The 18,095-nt window shown below is 33.6% G+C and overlaps 1 protein-coding gene across 1 annotated transcript in view; it reads left to right on the forward strand.

The window, feature by feature from the left end:
• Nucleotides 1-18,095, forward strand: part of LOC106466380 (T-box transcription factor TBX1-like) — a 42,225-nt gene that overhangs the window by 10,023 nt on the left and 14,107 nt on the right. The window contains exon 2 of the mRNA XM_013926661.2: nucleotides 2,563-2,821. Within this exon, the coding sequence (XP_013782115.2) occupies nucleotides 2,563-2,821 (259 nt within the window). The remainder of the gene's footprint in view (nucleotides 1-2,562; nucleotides 2,822-18,095) is intronic.

Raw genomic sequence — 18,095 nt, forward strand, 5'->3', positions numbered from 1 at the left:
TTTGATATAGATGTATTAAAAATAAATTATATGGTATTTGATATAGATATATTAAAAAAACAGGTTATATGGTATTTGATAATTTGACATAGATATATAAAAAAAGAGGTTATGTGGTATTTTTGAGAATAAGAAATCATATTCTTTATTTTTTAACGCATGTCCTGACTTTGCAGTATACTTTATAAAGCAATTGAGATTTATGTTTTTACTATTAAGAACTTTTTTTTTGTATAGTAAATAAATAATATGCATTGGTCTGCCCCTCTTATATTTCAACAACAATTTTCTACATGTGTTTCAAAAAAATGGAAACTAAACGTTCCTTCATTATTTTTCAAGCATTTAAATTTAAGTTTAAAATAACTACGCGAAAGTATAAGTAAAGTTTGTTGATTATACTAAATATATATTTTTTCTTTTCTATAATTAAGCATTAAGAAGTATCCTATCTTAGAAAACATTATCCACACGGGCAAAGCGTGGCCTAATGATTAGTGTGCCGGACTATGAAGCTGAGATTCTGCGGTTCGCGCCCCGTTACCGCAAGAAAAGAAAAACAAACAAACAGACAAAAAATATGAGCTCCCCTTTTTGAGACCATTAGTGTGTAATAACAATAAGGATACAATTCCAATATTAGGTCTGGCAAGAGAATTCCAAGAGTTGGCGGTGTGTGGTTTTAACTAGCTACCTTCCCTTAGTCTATTCTTCCAAAAGTAGGGACGGCAAGCGTACATAGACTAACTTTGCGTGAAATCCAACAAATAGACAAATTAAACTGTATATTTTGACAAACAACAAACTTTAACAAAACGTTTTGAAACAAACTGGCTTGCACTGTATTTTTCCAGTTTGATTGTTTGTTTTTGAATTTCGCGCAAAGCTACACGAGGGCTATCTGCACTAGCCGTCCCTAATTTAGCAGTGTAAGACTAGAGGGAAGGCAGCTAGTCATCACCACCCACCGCCAACTCTTGGGCTACTCGTTTACCAACGAAAATGGATTGACCGTCACGTTATAACGCCCTCACGGCTGAAAGGGTGAGCATGTTTTGGTGAGAGAGGGATTCGAACCCACGACCCTCAGATGGGGAGTCGAGTGCCTTAACCACCTGGCCATGCCGGGCTTCAAGTTTGAATCAAAATAGCAAATATAATATTTTTTAAAGATGGGACTATTGAGTTAATTTCTAAATCGAATCTAGTTTCATTCTTGATATCACAAGAAAGTTTTATTTTCAGTCATTCGAAATATCTCTTTTAAGCAGTTCTTGTGAAATTTTTAATAATTATAATAACTCCGAAACAAAACAATGGCAAATCTAGAAACCTTGAACCTAAATTGCATTATTATTTAAGAAAGTTTTACGTATAAATGATATTAAAAAATTCTAGAATCTGTAAAATAATCCGTATCCAAATGAGTTAACTAATAACCTATTTTCTATTAAGAACGTGAGAAAAATATAAGGATAGCTGATAAGATCGGTAGATGTGACAAATTAAATATAAGGTTATGTATTAGTTAATCTGTTGAAGTAACCTGGTAGATGTGACAAACTAAATATAAAACTATGCATTAGTTAATCTGTTAAGGTAACCGGGTAGATGTGACAAACTAAATATAAAATTATGCATTAGTTAATCTGTTGAAGTAACCTGGTAGATGTGACAAACTAAATATAAAATTATGCATTAGTTAATCCGTTAAGGTAACCGGGTAGATGTGACAAACTAAATATAAAATTATGCATTAGTTAATCCGTTAAGGTAACCGGGTAGATGTGACAAACTAGATATAAATCTATGCATTAGTTAATCCGTTGAAGTAACCGGGTAGATGTGACAAACTAAATATAAAATTATGCATTAGTTAATCCGTTAAGGTGACCGGGTAGATGTGACAAACCAAATACTTGTTGCACCTGGATGTTTGCCAATTTACCAAACAAATCGATTCTTCATATTCTTCATCCTTTACACATCTCTATTTTTAATATATCTTGGATATATATTTTATTAAACAAAATTTTAAAGCATATTTGCACACACACCCTTCTCCCCTAGTGGCTCAGCGGTAAGTCTGCAGGCTTACCACAATAAAATTGGGTTTCATCTTCCGTTGTGGGCAGAGCACAGACAGACCATTGTGTTGCTTTGTACAACAACCGAACCAAATCAAGCGTCTTTTTCCTCTACATAAAATTGACTGGACTATACTTAGGATGATACACGAGTTTCAAACAAAACCATAATTAGTATTATCAGTTTATTGAGATACAGCCATCAAATTGCCATCACTTGAAAAGTAGTTGAGTTTTGGTGCAGCCCTATGTAGTAACTGTTAGGGCAGTTACATATAGTAAACATATAGTGACACTTAGGACTAGTCAGATTAACTACTTACAAATTGGCAAGAATAAATATAGTTAACTTGCAATGATCACGTTCTAGACGACAGGATTCTTTTTCACGTGAATTTATCATCATTATCGTGATAGTGGAATTAAATTAAATCATAATTTCTAACTCGTCTAACTTTTAATTCTTCTCTTACAGCACTCCTTCTAAATACTAGTACGGAAAGACTGAGTTTGGCGGAGGCTTACCGGTCCTACACGGCTGACACATTTGACGTCCAGGACTTTAAAGAACACGGGAGCTGTTCACAGTCTCCTGTTAATTCTGACCCTTCGTATAGCCCAAATAAGCCCATGCATCCCAAGCTGGTGAGCGTCAATTGTACTTTAGAAATGAAATCACTGTGGGAAGAATTCAATCAGATGGAAACAGAGATGATCGTGACTAAAGCTGGAAGGTGAGTTAACATTTTTTTGAACAATATTTACGTGATAACTTTATTAACTAAATCTCTTATGCATTTGAAAATGCCATAACATCATTAGAGAATTTCAGTAAAATATTTCTTCGAAGCTATATGAATATTCTACCCTGATTTCTTTTTAACAAGCGGTCTTTTTATTCCAGTGTAAACAAAGTTCTCACTTATCATTTGCACATCATCCAGGCGACGGCGATCCATCTTCTCATTAAGTATGTAGATTGGATAACGTGTGTACTTATTCATTCTTGTAACCTTTATCAACAAGCTGGTTTGAAGTTTCTGTCGTCTAGAAATAAAGCCTAGTTGATTAATATACTGCTGAATAAAAGGAGTATTTAATGAGGACATTGATAATATTACGCACTGGTCGGGACAGTTTACACATTTACAAGAATATTGACATGTTTGGCTTAATTGTGAGATAGCCAGATATTAGGAGAATAGTGTTATGTCCTTTCAATACTATATTTGTGATTTCCATTAATAATTTCATGTTGTAGATTAGCCAGATATTAGGAGAATAGTGTAATGTCATTTATGTCCTTTCAATACTATATTTGTGATTTCCATTAATAATTTCATGTTGTAGATTAGCCAGATATTAGGAGAATAGTGTTATGTCATTTATGTCCTTTCAATACTATATTTGTGATTTCCATTAATAATTTCATGTTGTAGATGAATAGTTATACAAATTCTTCTCACTGAATTTAACATGCTAAGGTATAAAATCCGAAGGGTTAAGGCTAATAAATAAAATTGTTTTAGTATTAAACTATAAAAAATAGTTTTATTTTTTTCAATATAATTTCACAACATGTATCGCCCATTTTTAAAGTCAATTTAAAGAAAACGGAATTATGGGCTATAATAATGGTTGAATATAATCTGTTTATTTATCGAGAGAGAAAAGTCCGAAACGTTCGGAATGCTTGGAATGACTGTAGCTTCATTATTCATTTCCATAAATATCTCCAGTTTTATTAATAACGTTAACTACATATCGCTCACTGTATAATACATTGCCAAAAATTAGTTGCGCAATTTTTTCTGTATTAAAGTGCTTTTTAAATAGAAGTATTAGTTTAGAAAACATGTTTTATGTTTACTGGATCAGTCAGCAACTGTGCAGCTGTCAAAATTGGACTTGACCAAACGTACAAAGTTATTTTTAAGCTTACTTGTATTAATTTGCCTCATTATGAAAAAAGAGGTTACTTGTGCGCTTATTTCTCATAACAGTTTGTTTGCTTGTAATTAAGCACAAAGCTACACAATGGGCTATCTGTGCTCTGCCCACCACGGGTATCGAAACCCGGATTCTAGCGTTGTAAGTCCGCAAGCATTCCGCTGTGCAACTGGGGGCTATATGATAAATAGCTGAAATAGGCATGAATGCTAAGTAAGGCTCTCGATAAAAAGTTTAAAGTACTCTCTTCAGTAGGGTATTTTTTGTTACAGTATAATATTACTTATCTTTTCTTTACCAAATATTGATTTTCATCGAGTAAAATCGTTTACTGACTAGCAAGTAAAATACTTTTAGATGTTATCGACCATTGATTTATTCAAGCGACTGACAGGGAAAATTTAAATCACACTATATCTAAAATATCTTAACAAATCAGATTCAGATATAAACTTGGAATTAGGACATAAGAAAAGTTTTGAATATATGTATATGATGTAAAACATGATTTTTAAAGTTGTACAAGTGGGAATGCATCTATATCCGCGTACTTCATCTTAAGATGGTCCTCAGTCTGACTTCAAGTCAAATTATAATTTCAAATTAGAACCTGTTATCCAGAATATTAACGTCAATTTTAGACAAAGCATGTACAACTTACAATTCACGATACAAAAACACTTAAAGGCGATTCCATAACGCTCCACATAGACAATGCACTAAATAACCTCACGAAAGGCATACTATATAAACATCATTAAATCAAGAGAATAACAATGAAAACAAACAAATCATAACTGTTAGTTAAAATAAAATGAAAAATCAACCAGTTCAGTTCAAAGTTATGGCATTAAATACCATAATCAAAGCCACATAATCTCATATCACTTATGATCATAATAATAAAAGACGTATATAACTGACTTAAAATGATATAAATATGATCATAGTATCGATATTGAATTAATTATAGTTAACACTCAATTCCCAGGAGTAAAGAACTAAGCACAGGTGCTCTCTAGTTTAACCTGAAGCAAACTAACTTAACTATCTTATTCTTAATTTGTCCACAAAAGAGCTAAATAGTCAGCCACGTTAGTCTTTACATTAGACATTAGTAATGCAGACTCACTGTAGCAACACAAGCTACTCTGAATGCAAAACATTCTAATCCAACAACTAACTTAATTCTATCTTAACACAATGAGAGCTAATAAAATAGACTATTATAAACTCATATCCTACACTAATCTAGCAGCATCATTGTTCGTTTGTTTGTTCATTTTTAAGCACAATCCTACATAATGAGTTATCTGTGCTGTGCCCACCACCGGTATCGAAACCCGGTTTTTAGCGTTATAAGGCTTCGGCCTTACCGCTGAGCCACCGGAGGACAATGCAGCATCAACCAAATCGAAATAAAAGGAACATAAAACAAAGGCATTACAAAAGGAAATATAAAACTAAATACTATATAGTAAATGAAGTAGCAGGCATCATACCCTATATCACCACTCTATGATATATTAATTTCATAATAACAAAATATAAGAATTCATTAAAGTAAATTTATGAAAATAAAAGAAATGTCTTAAATAGTAACTTAGTCTAAGGTTGGTCGAATAATAATAATAATTATAAGAATATAAAATCCAATGGAGACAAATAATTTAGATTTGGGTTCAAGTCAGCATTACAGTGGGCAATAAATATATATATATATATATATACACAGAAAGAAATATATACATGCATCCAGAAAAGGAAACGAATAAAATATATCATTGAGCAATCACAAATTTGTTTCTATAACATTACTGAACCAAGTTAATAATAATCAAGCTATTGTTTTACCAACTTATACGTTTTATAACTCTACACGTTATATTAGACAAAAAATTACATTGAACATGGATATTATTTAATATTTTAGTTTTCACATTTGCTCATTTTTTCAATAGTTTACATTTTACACACTTTAAACGATATATAAACTTTTACTTAAATACTTGCTCTCTTATCCCCTTTTTTATTGATACTCACCAGTATTTACATATTTTTATTATTTTATGTTGCGTTATACACATATATTGCTTTTAAAAATAACTATTAACCTCCTCTCTGTTTTTCTTTTTTTATAAATATATACCCGTTGGCTTACAAAGCCACAATTCGGTTTGAGTCCCCGTTGTGAATACATCACAGATAGCATATTGTGCAGTTTTGCGCTTAAAGTAAACGAATATTTCAAGACTGAAAAAATAATATGTAAATGATGAGTATGAACAACTTTGTCAATCTCATGTTTTTCTCTCACCCATTTGGTATATGGCTTGATTTACTAACTCACTATGACATATTTATTTCCCAAGCACAGCTTTTATTTCGATTTAACAGCAAAACAATATATTAGGTTCTTCAAACACTTTTCTCCTGTTTTGGTAATGCACAAATTACAGCTCAAACAAACAACCCCTTTAGGTCCATCTGAAAATGTATAACAATAACAAGCCAAACACTTATCATCCACCGTTCGGTTCTCACTTCATTCTCTATGAAAGCTGGAAATCCTTCCTGTGCTGGAAATAGCTTTAGTTAGATTTCTCTACTTCTTCAGCTCCAACTGGGTTGCTTCACATTGGCATAGTTTATCAAGAGTTTCTGCATGGGCACTGAAAATGTGTACTTCCATACAATCTTCTGCTTAAATTCACAGGATGACTTGCGGGATGATTCTAAGTATTGTGATTAGTAGTTTCCAGTTTCTGAGGGTTGATGTCTATGGTTTCTAATAGAACTGACTATTCACCTTCCTTATTATTGTGATAGTTGTTTTTGAGTTGGCTTTCAATTGGATAGGAGTGTATATTAATCTTTCCATTTATGTCTTGTACTTAGAGTCTGATCATAGCTATCTTGGATATGCATTGAGATTATGGGTTTCTTCTCGGTTACACTTAGGCAAATAGGAAACACATTTGAACTTTCTTGCAGACATGGTAAACCCAGAGATGTGACTACATTTATTTGTTTGATGGAAAACGGTTACTCATTTCTTAGTAGAACACTATGAAAAACTCGATCTCTTTATTTGAGTCTATGAGGGTGGTTGGTGTTGACGTGGTTGTAATTCGCTGTTCCATTGTTCCTAGAAGTTGAGCGTCAATCTCTGGAATGGTAACTTTGTCAGAGAGGTCTTCTCCTGATGATAAGTTTAGTAGTTCATCCTTAGATGGTCCAGTAACTAGTGGAGAAATAGCTGGAAAAAATAGTTACTTTTGGGACTATATTAACCTATTTATTGCTCTGATTTAGGTTGTATGACCATCAACTCAGCAGCTGGATGGTAGAATACCAGTGCAATAATGTACACAAAAAGCTAGCTACAATGTAAAGAGAAAAGCTATCTTAGTGTTGTTAAATACAAGCAAATAAAAGTAACTGTAAAATTATAAAAAATGTAGTATTAGTTTCTCATAGTAATACTGAGTCGAGTGATATCAAGGCTATTATGCCCAAAGCACGAAATTCCCTCTTTTCTGCTTTCCATAATCTAGTGTAGGAAGATAAGTTTTCCAGTGCGAATTTCAACGGTCTAATCACAAGAAACTTGCAGACTTTATATCCAGCAACATCACCGGTATGTTTTCATAAATAATAGCATGAATACACATTTCATTCTCCACCTAGTTGAAATGTACGATGGTTGAATGGGTAGAATGACCAGAAACCTTATCTTGGTAGGCCCATAGCTTGTCGGCCACATTTCCATGTAAAACAAGTATTTCTGGGGATTGAAAGGTCATAACATTGGCCTTTGTATACATTTCATTCTCCACCTAGTTGAAATGTACGATGGTTGAATGGGTAGAATGACCAGAAACCTTATCTTGTCGGCCACATTTCCATGTAAAACAAGTATTTCTGGGGATTGAAAGGTCATAACATTGGCCTTTGTATTCACTCACCTGATCTTATTCCTGACGCACTATCCACTAATGATCATAAAATCCGTTGAAAAACTTTTATAACGTGCCATGCACCACTTTTGGAATTTTTTTCATTCATTGTCTAGTAGAAAATTCACGAGACTTGTGACAGTTATGAAGGTACACATATGCTTCGTCAACGGCCATCAAATACTGCCATTTTTACTGGTTAAGACAACATTTATGAAGGTACACATATGCTTCGTCAATTGTAATCAAATACTGCCATTTTTACTGGCCAGGTAGCATTTATACAATTTTCTAAATTGGTTTATGTTTCCTGGATATGACGTAACTCGTTTTGCTTTATCAGATGGAGAAACTTCTTCATTATGCTTTGTACTGTTACCTGGAGCATGTGAATAACTTTTGCCACTGATAATTTTATTTGTGGATAGTTACCTACTACAATATGCCACATTTGCTTATCACGGCTAGATGCGACTTGTTGCATCCCTCATTCTGGAAGGCCTTGATGTCTCAAGTTGATCCATATTCTTTTTTTTTCGACGTGATTAAGTACAAAGGAGACATCCTCTATGACCTGACTGTACGAATATTTTGCATTGGAAAGGGCTGTTGCATCCCATTTCCAAAAGTTATCAAGGTGGCATTACACTACCGAAGAAACACAAAACAATGTCAAAAAATATTTTTGATACACGTCGCCCCCAGCTGTGGTTGTCATCTGAGTTTCTGCATATTCAAAATCGTTTTAATATATGGTACTACCACTGGGCGTAGGTACGGCTGCCTATGCTTTTATAGGCGTTATACTGGTGTGACGCTTTCTGATTGGTGGGGTAACAACTACTCCCATGATAAATTATGCACGAATTTATTAATTTTCACATGATAAAGGAGTGCAGTATCCAAGTGTTTGCCTTTTAAACCCTCTTTCTTTATCATTTCTATAATTATTTTCAATAGTTTATGTTAGAAAGACAATGATCAAAGTTAGATACCATCTACAGAAAGCGTCGCTTGGTTAAAAAGGTATAAAATAGAATATAGATCTGCGGCTAAAAACTACAAAGAGAATAGCATTCCAAAATCATGAAATATATGTAAGAAGTTGATTAAAACTTGAAACCTGAAAAGTTTTATGTGAAATTCGTAAAACGGATTACATATATGGAAAATGATATGACGCAGTTGTTAATATTCTTAATTTACTAAAGTTTACATCATTTATATCCTTTCATGAAACAATTAATTTTTGAGTTAAATTGTAAAACAAGTTTGTAAGTCGAAAAACGTGTTTCGAAGGTGATATATGAGTTAAATAAAATTGTTGTTCTCGCATTTAATGTAGTTGACATCGAAACAGTTGTTCAAGTGATTGATAATATAAACAGCGTGTCTGTTGTATCCTGTGTGAAAGGTATCTTCGGCACTGGGTAATGTAGATGTATTTTGGTTAATATACTAGCTGGACGGAAGTTATGTAAATTTGTCATTAATGAAAGGTTATCTTAGGCCATGAAAAGTTGTTTCCCCCATATGTAATTGTAAAAAAAACGCAAAAACGCTCACAAAAACTGCAAAACACAAAATGTGAAACCGCAAGTTTCTATGTATCTCCCCAAGGACCAAACAAACATTCATACCACATTTGGTGAAGATCAGTATACAGGAGGCGAAGTAGTGGTAAAAGTGTAATTGTAATTGCAAAAAACGGAAAACGCCCATAAAACCGCAAAACTGAAAAGTTGTATGTGCAAATTTGGTGAAGATACATCCACACTCTACAAAGTAGTTATATGGACATACAACAGACAGTACTATTACATTTATATAGATTCTTCTTTATCAATGAGTATATAAGACTGAATAGTGGGATTTGAACATTACTTTTATAACGCATCCGCGGCCCCAAAGTTGGGAAGCGCAACTTCTTTTTTCGTTTTTTGGATCACGGACCTTGGATATTCAGATACACAGTCCAGCATGTTAACCATTGGGCCACACTTGGCCCTAAAGGTTTGGAATAAGGAAGGTTTAAGTGGATGTAAGTTAGTATTTGTAATTCATTTATCCAGTAAGCATTTCTTCAATATTCTTACTTCTAAATAATAAAGCCCTTTCAATCTACTTTAGCGGATGTGTCGCAGAAAGCTTGTGATATACGATTAAACCCAAAAGCATTTCTTCAGTATTCTAGTTTTTAAATCACAAAGCCCTTTCAATCTACTTTAGCGGATGTGTCGCAGAAAGCTTGTGATATACAATTAAACCCAAAAGCATTTCTTCAGTATTCTAGTTTTTAAATCACAAAGTCCTTTCAATCTACTTTAGCGGATGTGTCGCAGAAAGCTTGCGATATACAATTTAACCCAATACTCGTGAAAGTACAATAAATCTCTGTCAAGGAGTCTTTTGGTGGGCATGAACTTACAGCTCTAAAATCCGAGTGTCGATAGCCCATTGTGTAACCTGGCAACAAGAAGAACTATCACGGATTAAAATAGTATGTTTTGGCAGACATTTAAATGGTCTTTAACGACATTTTGAGATTGTGGTGATTTAGAATTGGAAGATAGTGATCTGCTAATATTTTTAGAAACGGTTCCTAATTCTCCTAACAACATTTTAACTGCTTGCTGTGATTGACCGGTGTGCATTATTCCGATGACTCTCCATATGTATGGTTCTTCACTTGAATGAAAGATCCAAATGTCTTCTTTGAGGGCTGGCCATTGCTCATGATCATAATTTATAACTGTGTGATATATTATAGCTGAATGAGTAATCAAATCATTTACATTTCAGATCGCAGATTTCAGCTTTATTATTTGCATAACAATGAACTGAAATGCGATTGATATTATTTATAACAATGATTTTGCTTTATAATGCATATATTATTACAAAATGTAATTATCTTTTAATTAGTTTGGACAATATAGTCAGATTAGGATTGCCATTGGGAGAGACAACAATAGTATTGTGACTTGATGTTTAGTCATCCAGTTGTAGTTTTCTAGAAACAGTAGCTCACATAAAAACCTTAATTTATTGTAGAATAGAGCATGTAAATCAGATTAAGATATTAGTCCTGTATTAGACCATTTTGTGTGAGACGTTTTTATCCTCAACAAGCTAGGTGTGGCCTTACTGTTTGCGTGTTACGATTGGGAATCCGAGGATTCACGGTTTGGAAACCAATGCCGGAAAAACTTGGGACAAGAAGCGTACTATAAGTGTAGCACTTACATCCAACTATTCAATCAAAAACGAGTAGCACTAAAGTAGACAATGGGTACTGTGGACTAGCTGATTTCCCGCTAATCCTATCAGTTCAAAGTTAGAGATTGCTCTTGAGTTGCTGTGCGCTAACTTCTAAAACCAAATATACAAACTTGCTCCTCAGAAATGTCTTAAATAGCTTTAATTTTTATCCGAAATTAATATTACTTCAAATTAAAGACTTCTGTACCACATTTTCCAAGCTACTCTAGAATGCATCATTGCTTTATACGTATAGAAACTTATTTAACATAAAAGTACACATCCACATACACCACCCAGTCTGCAGTTTCAAGTAAAAAAAGAGGAGCTAAATTTGAATATTGTTTTAGCTGTAAAGCTAAATATTAAAATTCTGAGGTATTTTTCAATAAGGATACTATTCTAATATAAACCTACATTATGTAATTTATTATTTTGAAACATTTTCTACCAACAAAACTCTTTCTTGTCTGATTGAAAAAATAAGCCTAAATTTTTTGATTCAATCCATCAAACTTTATGTAAATTGTATGTATGTTTCAGTGCATTGAGCATTGTTAGTGACACGAAATGCTAAACAATACGCAATTTATATTCTTAGCTTAACCATCGAGTGCGCTTCTGGAAAATAATCGTGTTACCACTTGCTATACAGCTGTTACGTATATTGGTTTGCACATAACTTGTATACATGATAAGTCATAAAGCAAAACTTGATACTAGAGACTGTTTAGAACCTGTGGAACATTTGGAGTGACTACACATTTTGTTTGGATTAAGTTCCCAAAATGGGCCCCGACTTCCTGGATTGCAAGAGAACACCCACTCTGAAAACAGTTAGTTGGCTATGTTAAACTGTATAAACCTCTACTAGAGGAAATCTTCCCACTGTGAGGCTGTTTACTAATATATAAATTGTATATATAAACGAATACAACGTAGGTAATTTTCCACGGACCTATTTATTACTATCCAGTGATACGCATGTGAATTGCTTCTGATGGTCAATAATCACACGTGTTGTTTCTAGCAAAACCAAGCTAAGTTCACGTTTCAATTCATTTAACATTAAAAATAAAGCAAAAAACAGAAACAAACAAAGAGTACATTATTCAAGAAGATAAATAAGATAATGAAAACAAAGAGCATTCTATTTCTGATCGTTTTCGATTATACACAATACATTTTCAATGTGTAGTTTGTCATTTCAATTGGAAAATATGAAGATTAAATCTTGTTTTAATGGTTAAAGGTACAGCAAATACAATACAATATTTACAAATATACATGAAAATGTTTTAATATGATAGAGCTGGCAGTGTTGTTGAGAGTGAGGTAATGTTTACTGATTATTATATAATATGTCATTGATTGAGAGTCTGATGTCAAGCTAGTAATACTGTTAGATTACCATATGAATACAAGGCATTATGAGTTGATCATGTGGGTTATGCTGCAGAAAGCACAAAATTGCTCAACTTTAAGTGCTACCACTGCTAGCCTTAAACAGAGCCTAGGCTACTGATATGTCTGTAATATCCTAGCCTAGCATGGCCTGGTGATTAGGGCATTCAACTTGCAATCTGTGGGTCGCAAGACCAAATCCTGTTACCTAACATTCTCTCTCTTTCAGTCTTGGGGCATTATAATGTTATGGTTAATCCCACTTTTCATTGTTAAAAGAGTAGCCAAAGAATTGGCAGTGAGTGGTGTCGACTAGTTGCCTTCCCTCCAATCTACCACTTTTAAATTATAAACGGCTAGCTCAAATAGCTCTCGAAATCCGACAAAACAAACTGTCGTATTCTAGGCAATCTGAAGATTGAGCGAAATGTCTCGTCAGCACTGGATATGACAGATATAGTATGGTTGATATATTATTACATATTTTTCTTTGATTTCATAAAATTAGTAAAGTTGAGGTCTCAAGTAGCAAGATAATGAGATCACACATCCCCTAATAACCAGAAGACTAGCGAGGTGACTGAGGGGTCCATGTCTTCTCAATAACTGTTTTATAACTAAAGCTCAAAGTAAGTTAACTATAAATGTTCTTTGACGGCATTAAACAATGAAATGTAAAATAGTCATCAACTATTTATGTATTTGGAAAAACGCAAGACCTCATGCAGCTACTTGTCTTGCTTGTGATTAGGACTAACAATGAGTTCTACACTTGGAAATACTTATAACCTTCTCATATTAACAAAATTTGAAATTAATACCTTCATTCATTACCTTCTGAATATAACCAAAATTGATAAAGTCAACCTGCACATCTTATTCGAAAGTAACCCGTGTTCGACTGACTACAGGGAAGGCAGCTAGTCAACACCACCCACCTCCAAATCTTGGATTACTGTTTTACCAACCGTAACATTATAACGCCCTCACAGCTGAAAATAAGAGCGTGTTCGGCGACGGGGATTCGAACCCACGAATTGCGAGTCGAGTGCCATAACCATCAGGCCATGCCAGAACAAGATAGAATAAAAAAATAATTTGAATAAAGCAAACGGTATAGACATTAGACAATTAGTGTATTTTGCAGTTAAATGATAAATCATTACTGAACTGTCTTATGTGATTACATTGAAATTTAAGCCATTATTCATAAAGTGTCTTGTTAAGCATTATTCTAGCCATTATCCATCAAGTGCTTTGTTAAGTTTTATTCTATGTGTGTACACTCCTATGTGTACGTACAACAGTTAATTCTCTGATCCCTAAAGTATAGGGGGGCTTAGGTAGTAAAAGCCCGGCAAGATAGGGAGACGATTAACTGTTCTTGTAAAAGTAGCTTTGTCTGTCAGCAACAAAAAGATAAGGCCTGTTGAAAAGAAACAGCACCATCCCACCTGTCGAACCAACACCAACAGACATTATGGTTAATGACTACTGCCGTCGACTTGTTTCTTCTTCACTTACACTTTAAGAGACTGATGCCTCTGTCAATGACAAAAAATTATGTTTGACTGGACAGCTACAGATGGAAGATATTTTAACCTTGCCGGTAGAAAAAAAGTCATGATAGGGAATGTGGTGCTCTAGATACAACATGGATATTTATCTGCTGGTGACAAACGGTTATTACTTAACATTATTCGAAAGATGTACCATAAAAAACTAAAATCCTACAGGTAACAAGACCTCCAGTTTTTTTTCTATCATTCATCTACATTAGATATGGGTGGGATGTTGAGATGGCTCACACTCATTAACTAACCATATCCACTGATAAGATGTGAAGGCAGAAATAACATGTGATATTTAACTTATCTCCAATCAGTAATGTTTGTGTGGAAGACCCACATATTGATGTATGATGTTAAGATTTTTTAGAAATTTTCCAATGTTACTCTATTTTGATTAAGTTTGTCATTTTGGTATTTCATCTGTTTTTAAACAGGACATTACAAAATCTAACATCTCAAACATCAAAGTATTATATAAGTGAAATAATGTAGATAGGTACAAGAAATGATTGTGAAAGTATGTCCAGGTTAATAGTTACCAGAAGTTTAGCTGTAGACATTCAACTAAAATATTGTGAAGGAAAACTGAAACACGTTTCTATGAATTGTTGGCATGTGGAAAGAACTTTAGAATCGTCGCTTGGTGGCGGCAATGTATATTATACGTATGAAGATTAAAAAAAAACAAAAACTTTACTACAATATTTCGTCAACCGTTTAGCATACAGTATTGTTCATTGCTGGGTTTGGGAGTTTCAAGAAATGTATGTTTATAATAATCCCATGTGGATCCCTGCTGAAACACTGATTTAAGTAGCTCTCACTTACACATGTAAGTTTGTCGGAGTTATCAAACACTCTAGTACTTTTAACTATAGAACTGCAAGAAACTTCATTGTTTGTAACGTACTATCATAATACATCCAAGAAAGCTCAGCCTTACATATGTAGATAGCGCCCTCTCGAACTTCACTTTTGTAAGGTATCCATATAATATCACCAGGAAACTACAATTTTGTAACACAAATACTTAATAATCCTAGGTATTCTTGAATCTTTTAAACATGTACATATCTCAGACTTCAAAAGGACCCAAGTGATATCTCCAGGAAACTTCTGTCTCTTGATTTACACACATAATACTTTCAGAGCTTCCATATTATAACTTAGATCTTTTAAGTTTATGACTTAAAGCACCGAGGTAGCCTAAGTCTTTTAAACATACACATGTTACTTTCAAGAACTTCACGTTTGCAACGTAACACACACATAACATATTCGGAAACATATTCATAATACCTTTGAGAATTTCACTTTTGTAAAGTGCACTTATAATAATTTCAGGAACTTCACTTTTGTAACGTAAACATGATACCTTCAGACTTCACTTTTGTAACGTACATACATTCCATATATATGTACTTCAGTCTTGCAACATATACACAGATAATATATATACCTTCTGGAAGTCAAAGTTTGTAAATTATCCATGTATTATATTCAGAATACCAGGGTATTGTAACTACATGTGTTTCTTTCGTGAAATGTATATTTTATAACGTGTAATTCAATTTGGATCTTTATATATTTGTAACATTTTTTTCGTATTGTAACATGCACATAATACCTTTAGAAATTTCAGTCTTGTAACATGAAGCAAAACCTTTTGAAAGATAATCATGTTACGATACACAAGTACTTCTAGAAACTCTAGTCTTATTACGATGTACAAAAAAACCTCTAAAAACTTAAGCCGTGTTAATACATGAAATACTTCTAGAAAATCCAGTCCTGTGACGTACATAAAATACCTTTAAAACCTACAGCTTCTTTATATACACAAAATACTTCTAGAAACTAGTTTTGTTACGATACACAAAATACCTCTAGAAAATACAGTATTGTTACTATTCACAAAATACCTCTAGAAACTACAGTATTGTTACTATTCACAAAATACCTCTAGAAACTACAGTATTGTTACTATTCACAAAATACCTCTAGAAACTACAGTCTTGTTACGATACACAAAATACTTCTAAAAACTACAGTCTTGTTACGATACCCGAAATACTTCTAGAAACTACAGTCTTGTTACGATACACAAAATACCTCTAGAAATTACAGTATTGTTACTATTCACAAAATATCTGTAGAAACTACAGTCTTGTTACGATATACAGAAAACCTCTAGAAACTACAGTCTTGTTACGATACATAAAATACCTTTAGAAACTACAGTCTTGTTACGATACACAAAATATCTTTAGAAACTACAGTCTTGTTACGATACACAAAATACCTCTAGAAACTACAGTCTTGTTACTATTCACAAAATACCTCTAGAAACTACAGTCTTGTTACGATACACAAAATACTTCTAGAAACTACAGTCTTGTTACCATACCCGAAATACTTCTAGAAACTACAGTCTTGTTACGATACCCGAAATACTTCTAGAAACTACAGTCTTGTTACGATACACAAAATACCTCTAGAAACTACAGAATTGTTACTATTCACAAAATACCTCTAGAAACTACAGTCTTGTTATGATACACAAAATACCTTAAACAGCGTTATTTTTGTAACGTACATATAGCACGTTCAAGGATTTTGCCTTTGTAGATTTAGTAACACTTGCAAATAATGCCTTAAGGGAACTTGAAAAATACATGTAAGAATGAGCACAATATTTATCTGGGAAACAGTAGTAGCTTTAGTTTCAATAACAGATCAAACTAATTCAAACTAATTATAATCTTACTTTTGTACACCATTATGAAGGAGGAATTATCGTAATTTTGAAAATCGAGAAACCTGTCCAGCTTTTTCTTTCACAAAGTATAAATTTCTTACACTGACTTCTGTTTCAGAATGTAGGATAATTGACTTAGTAGTGGTGATGTTTTCTGGAGAGAAAGAGGGTATAAAATTAATCTAGGGAAGGAGTTCCTGAAATATACTGAAGGCTAGAAACACCTTGATGTATCACAGTCATTGCAATAGTTATTAGTCGTGGTTTGAAAAAGAAACAAAGAATGAGCATGAAGCTATATGAATCATTTTAAGCTTAGCTTTATGGTTAACTAGCACCTGTATATACACATGTCCGAAACGGCCGTCTGCATATAAGTTATTAGGTACAGTACTTTTACCAAGTTATGTTTGCAGTATATTTGTCAAGTGTCAAGTAGAGGCGATAATGCCTGACAAATGGAATGGGGGTGGAGAAGGCTGAAATGGAAACCAGCTGTATGTTGAGTGTGTTGTAAGTTGTTGGTATTTGACTGAATTCATGTAGGTATCTATGATGTAGCTGGGTATTCTCTATAGCTCCCACATCTTCGGGGAGCTGGTTAATTTCAGATCGGATAACCTTTGACATTGGTGCGGAGCACGCTCATTTAAGATATTATCACAGTGACAGGTACATTGTAAGAAAACATCGTTCAAAACTTTAAACTTCATTGTCTCATTTTTCTGACCAAGTGACACCTGCGGTAAACACCTTCAAGTTTCTAATGTTTGCCTATTGATATTTAGGGCACGTCTGACCAAGTGACACCTGCGGTAAACATCTTCAAGTTTCTAATGTTTGCCTATTGATATTTAGGGCACGTCTGACAAAGTGACACCTGCGGTAAACACCTTCAAGTTTCTAATGTTTGACTGTTGATATTTAGGGCACGTCTGACCAAGTGACACCTGCGGTAAACACCTTCAAGTTTCTAATGTTTGCCTATTGATATTTAGGGCACGTCTGACAAAGTGACACCTGCGGTAAACACCTTCAAGTTTCTAATGTTTGACTGTTGATATTTAGGGCACGTCTGACCAAGTGACACCTGCGGTAAACATCT

The sequence above is a fragment of the Limulus polyphemus genome, unplaced genomic scaffold, assembly GCF_000517525.1.
Source record: "Limulus polyphemus unplaced genomic scaffold, Limulus_polyphemus-2.1.2 Scaffold2241, whole genome shotgun sequence".
Taxonomy (NCBI): domain Eukaryota; kingdom Metazoa; phylum Arthropoda; class Merostomata; order Xiphosura; family Limulidae; genus Limulus; species Limulus polyphemus.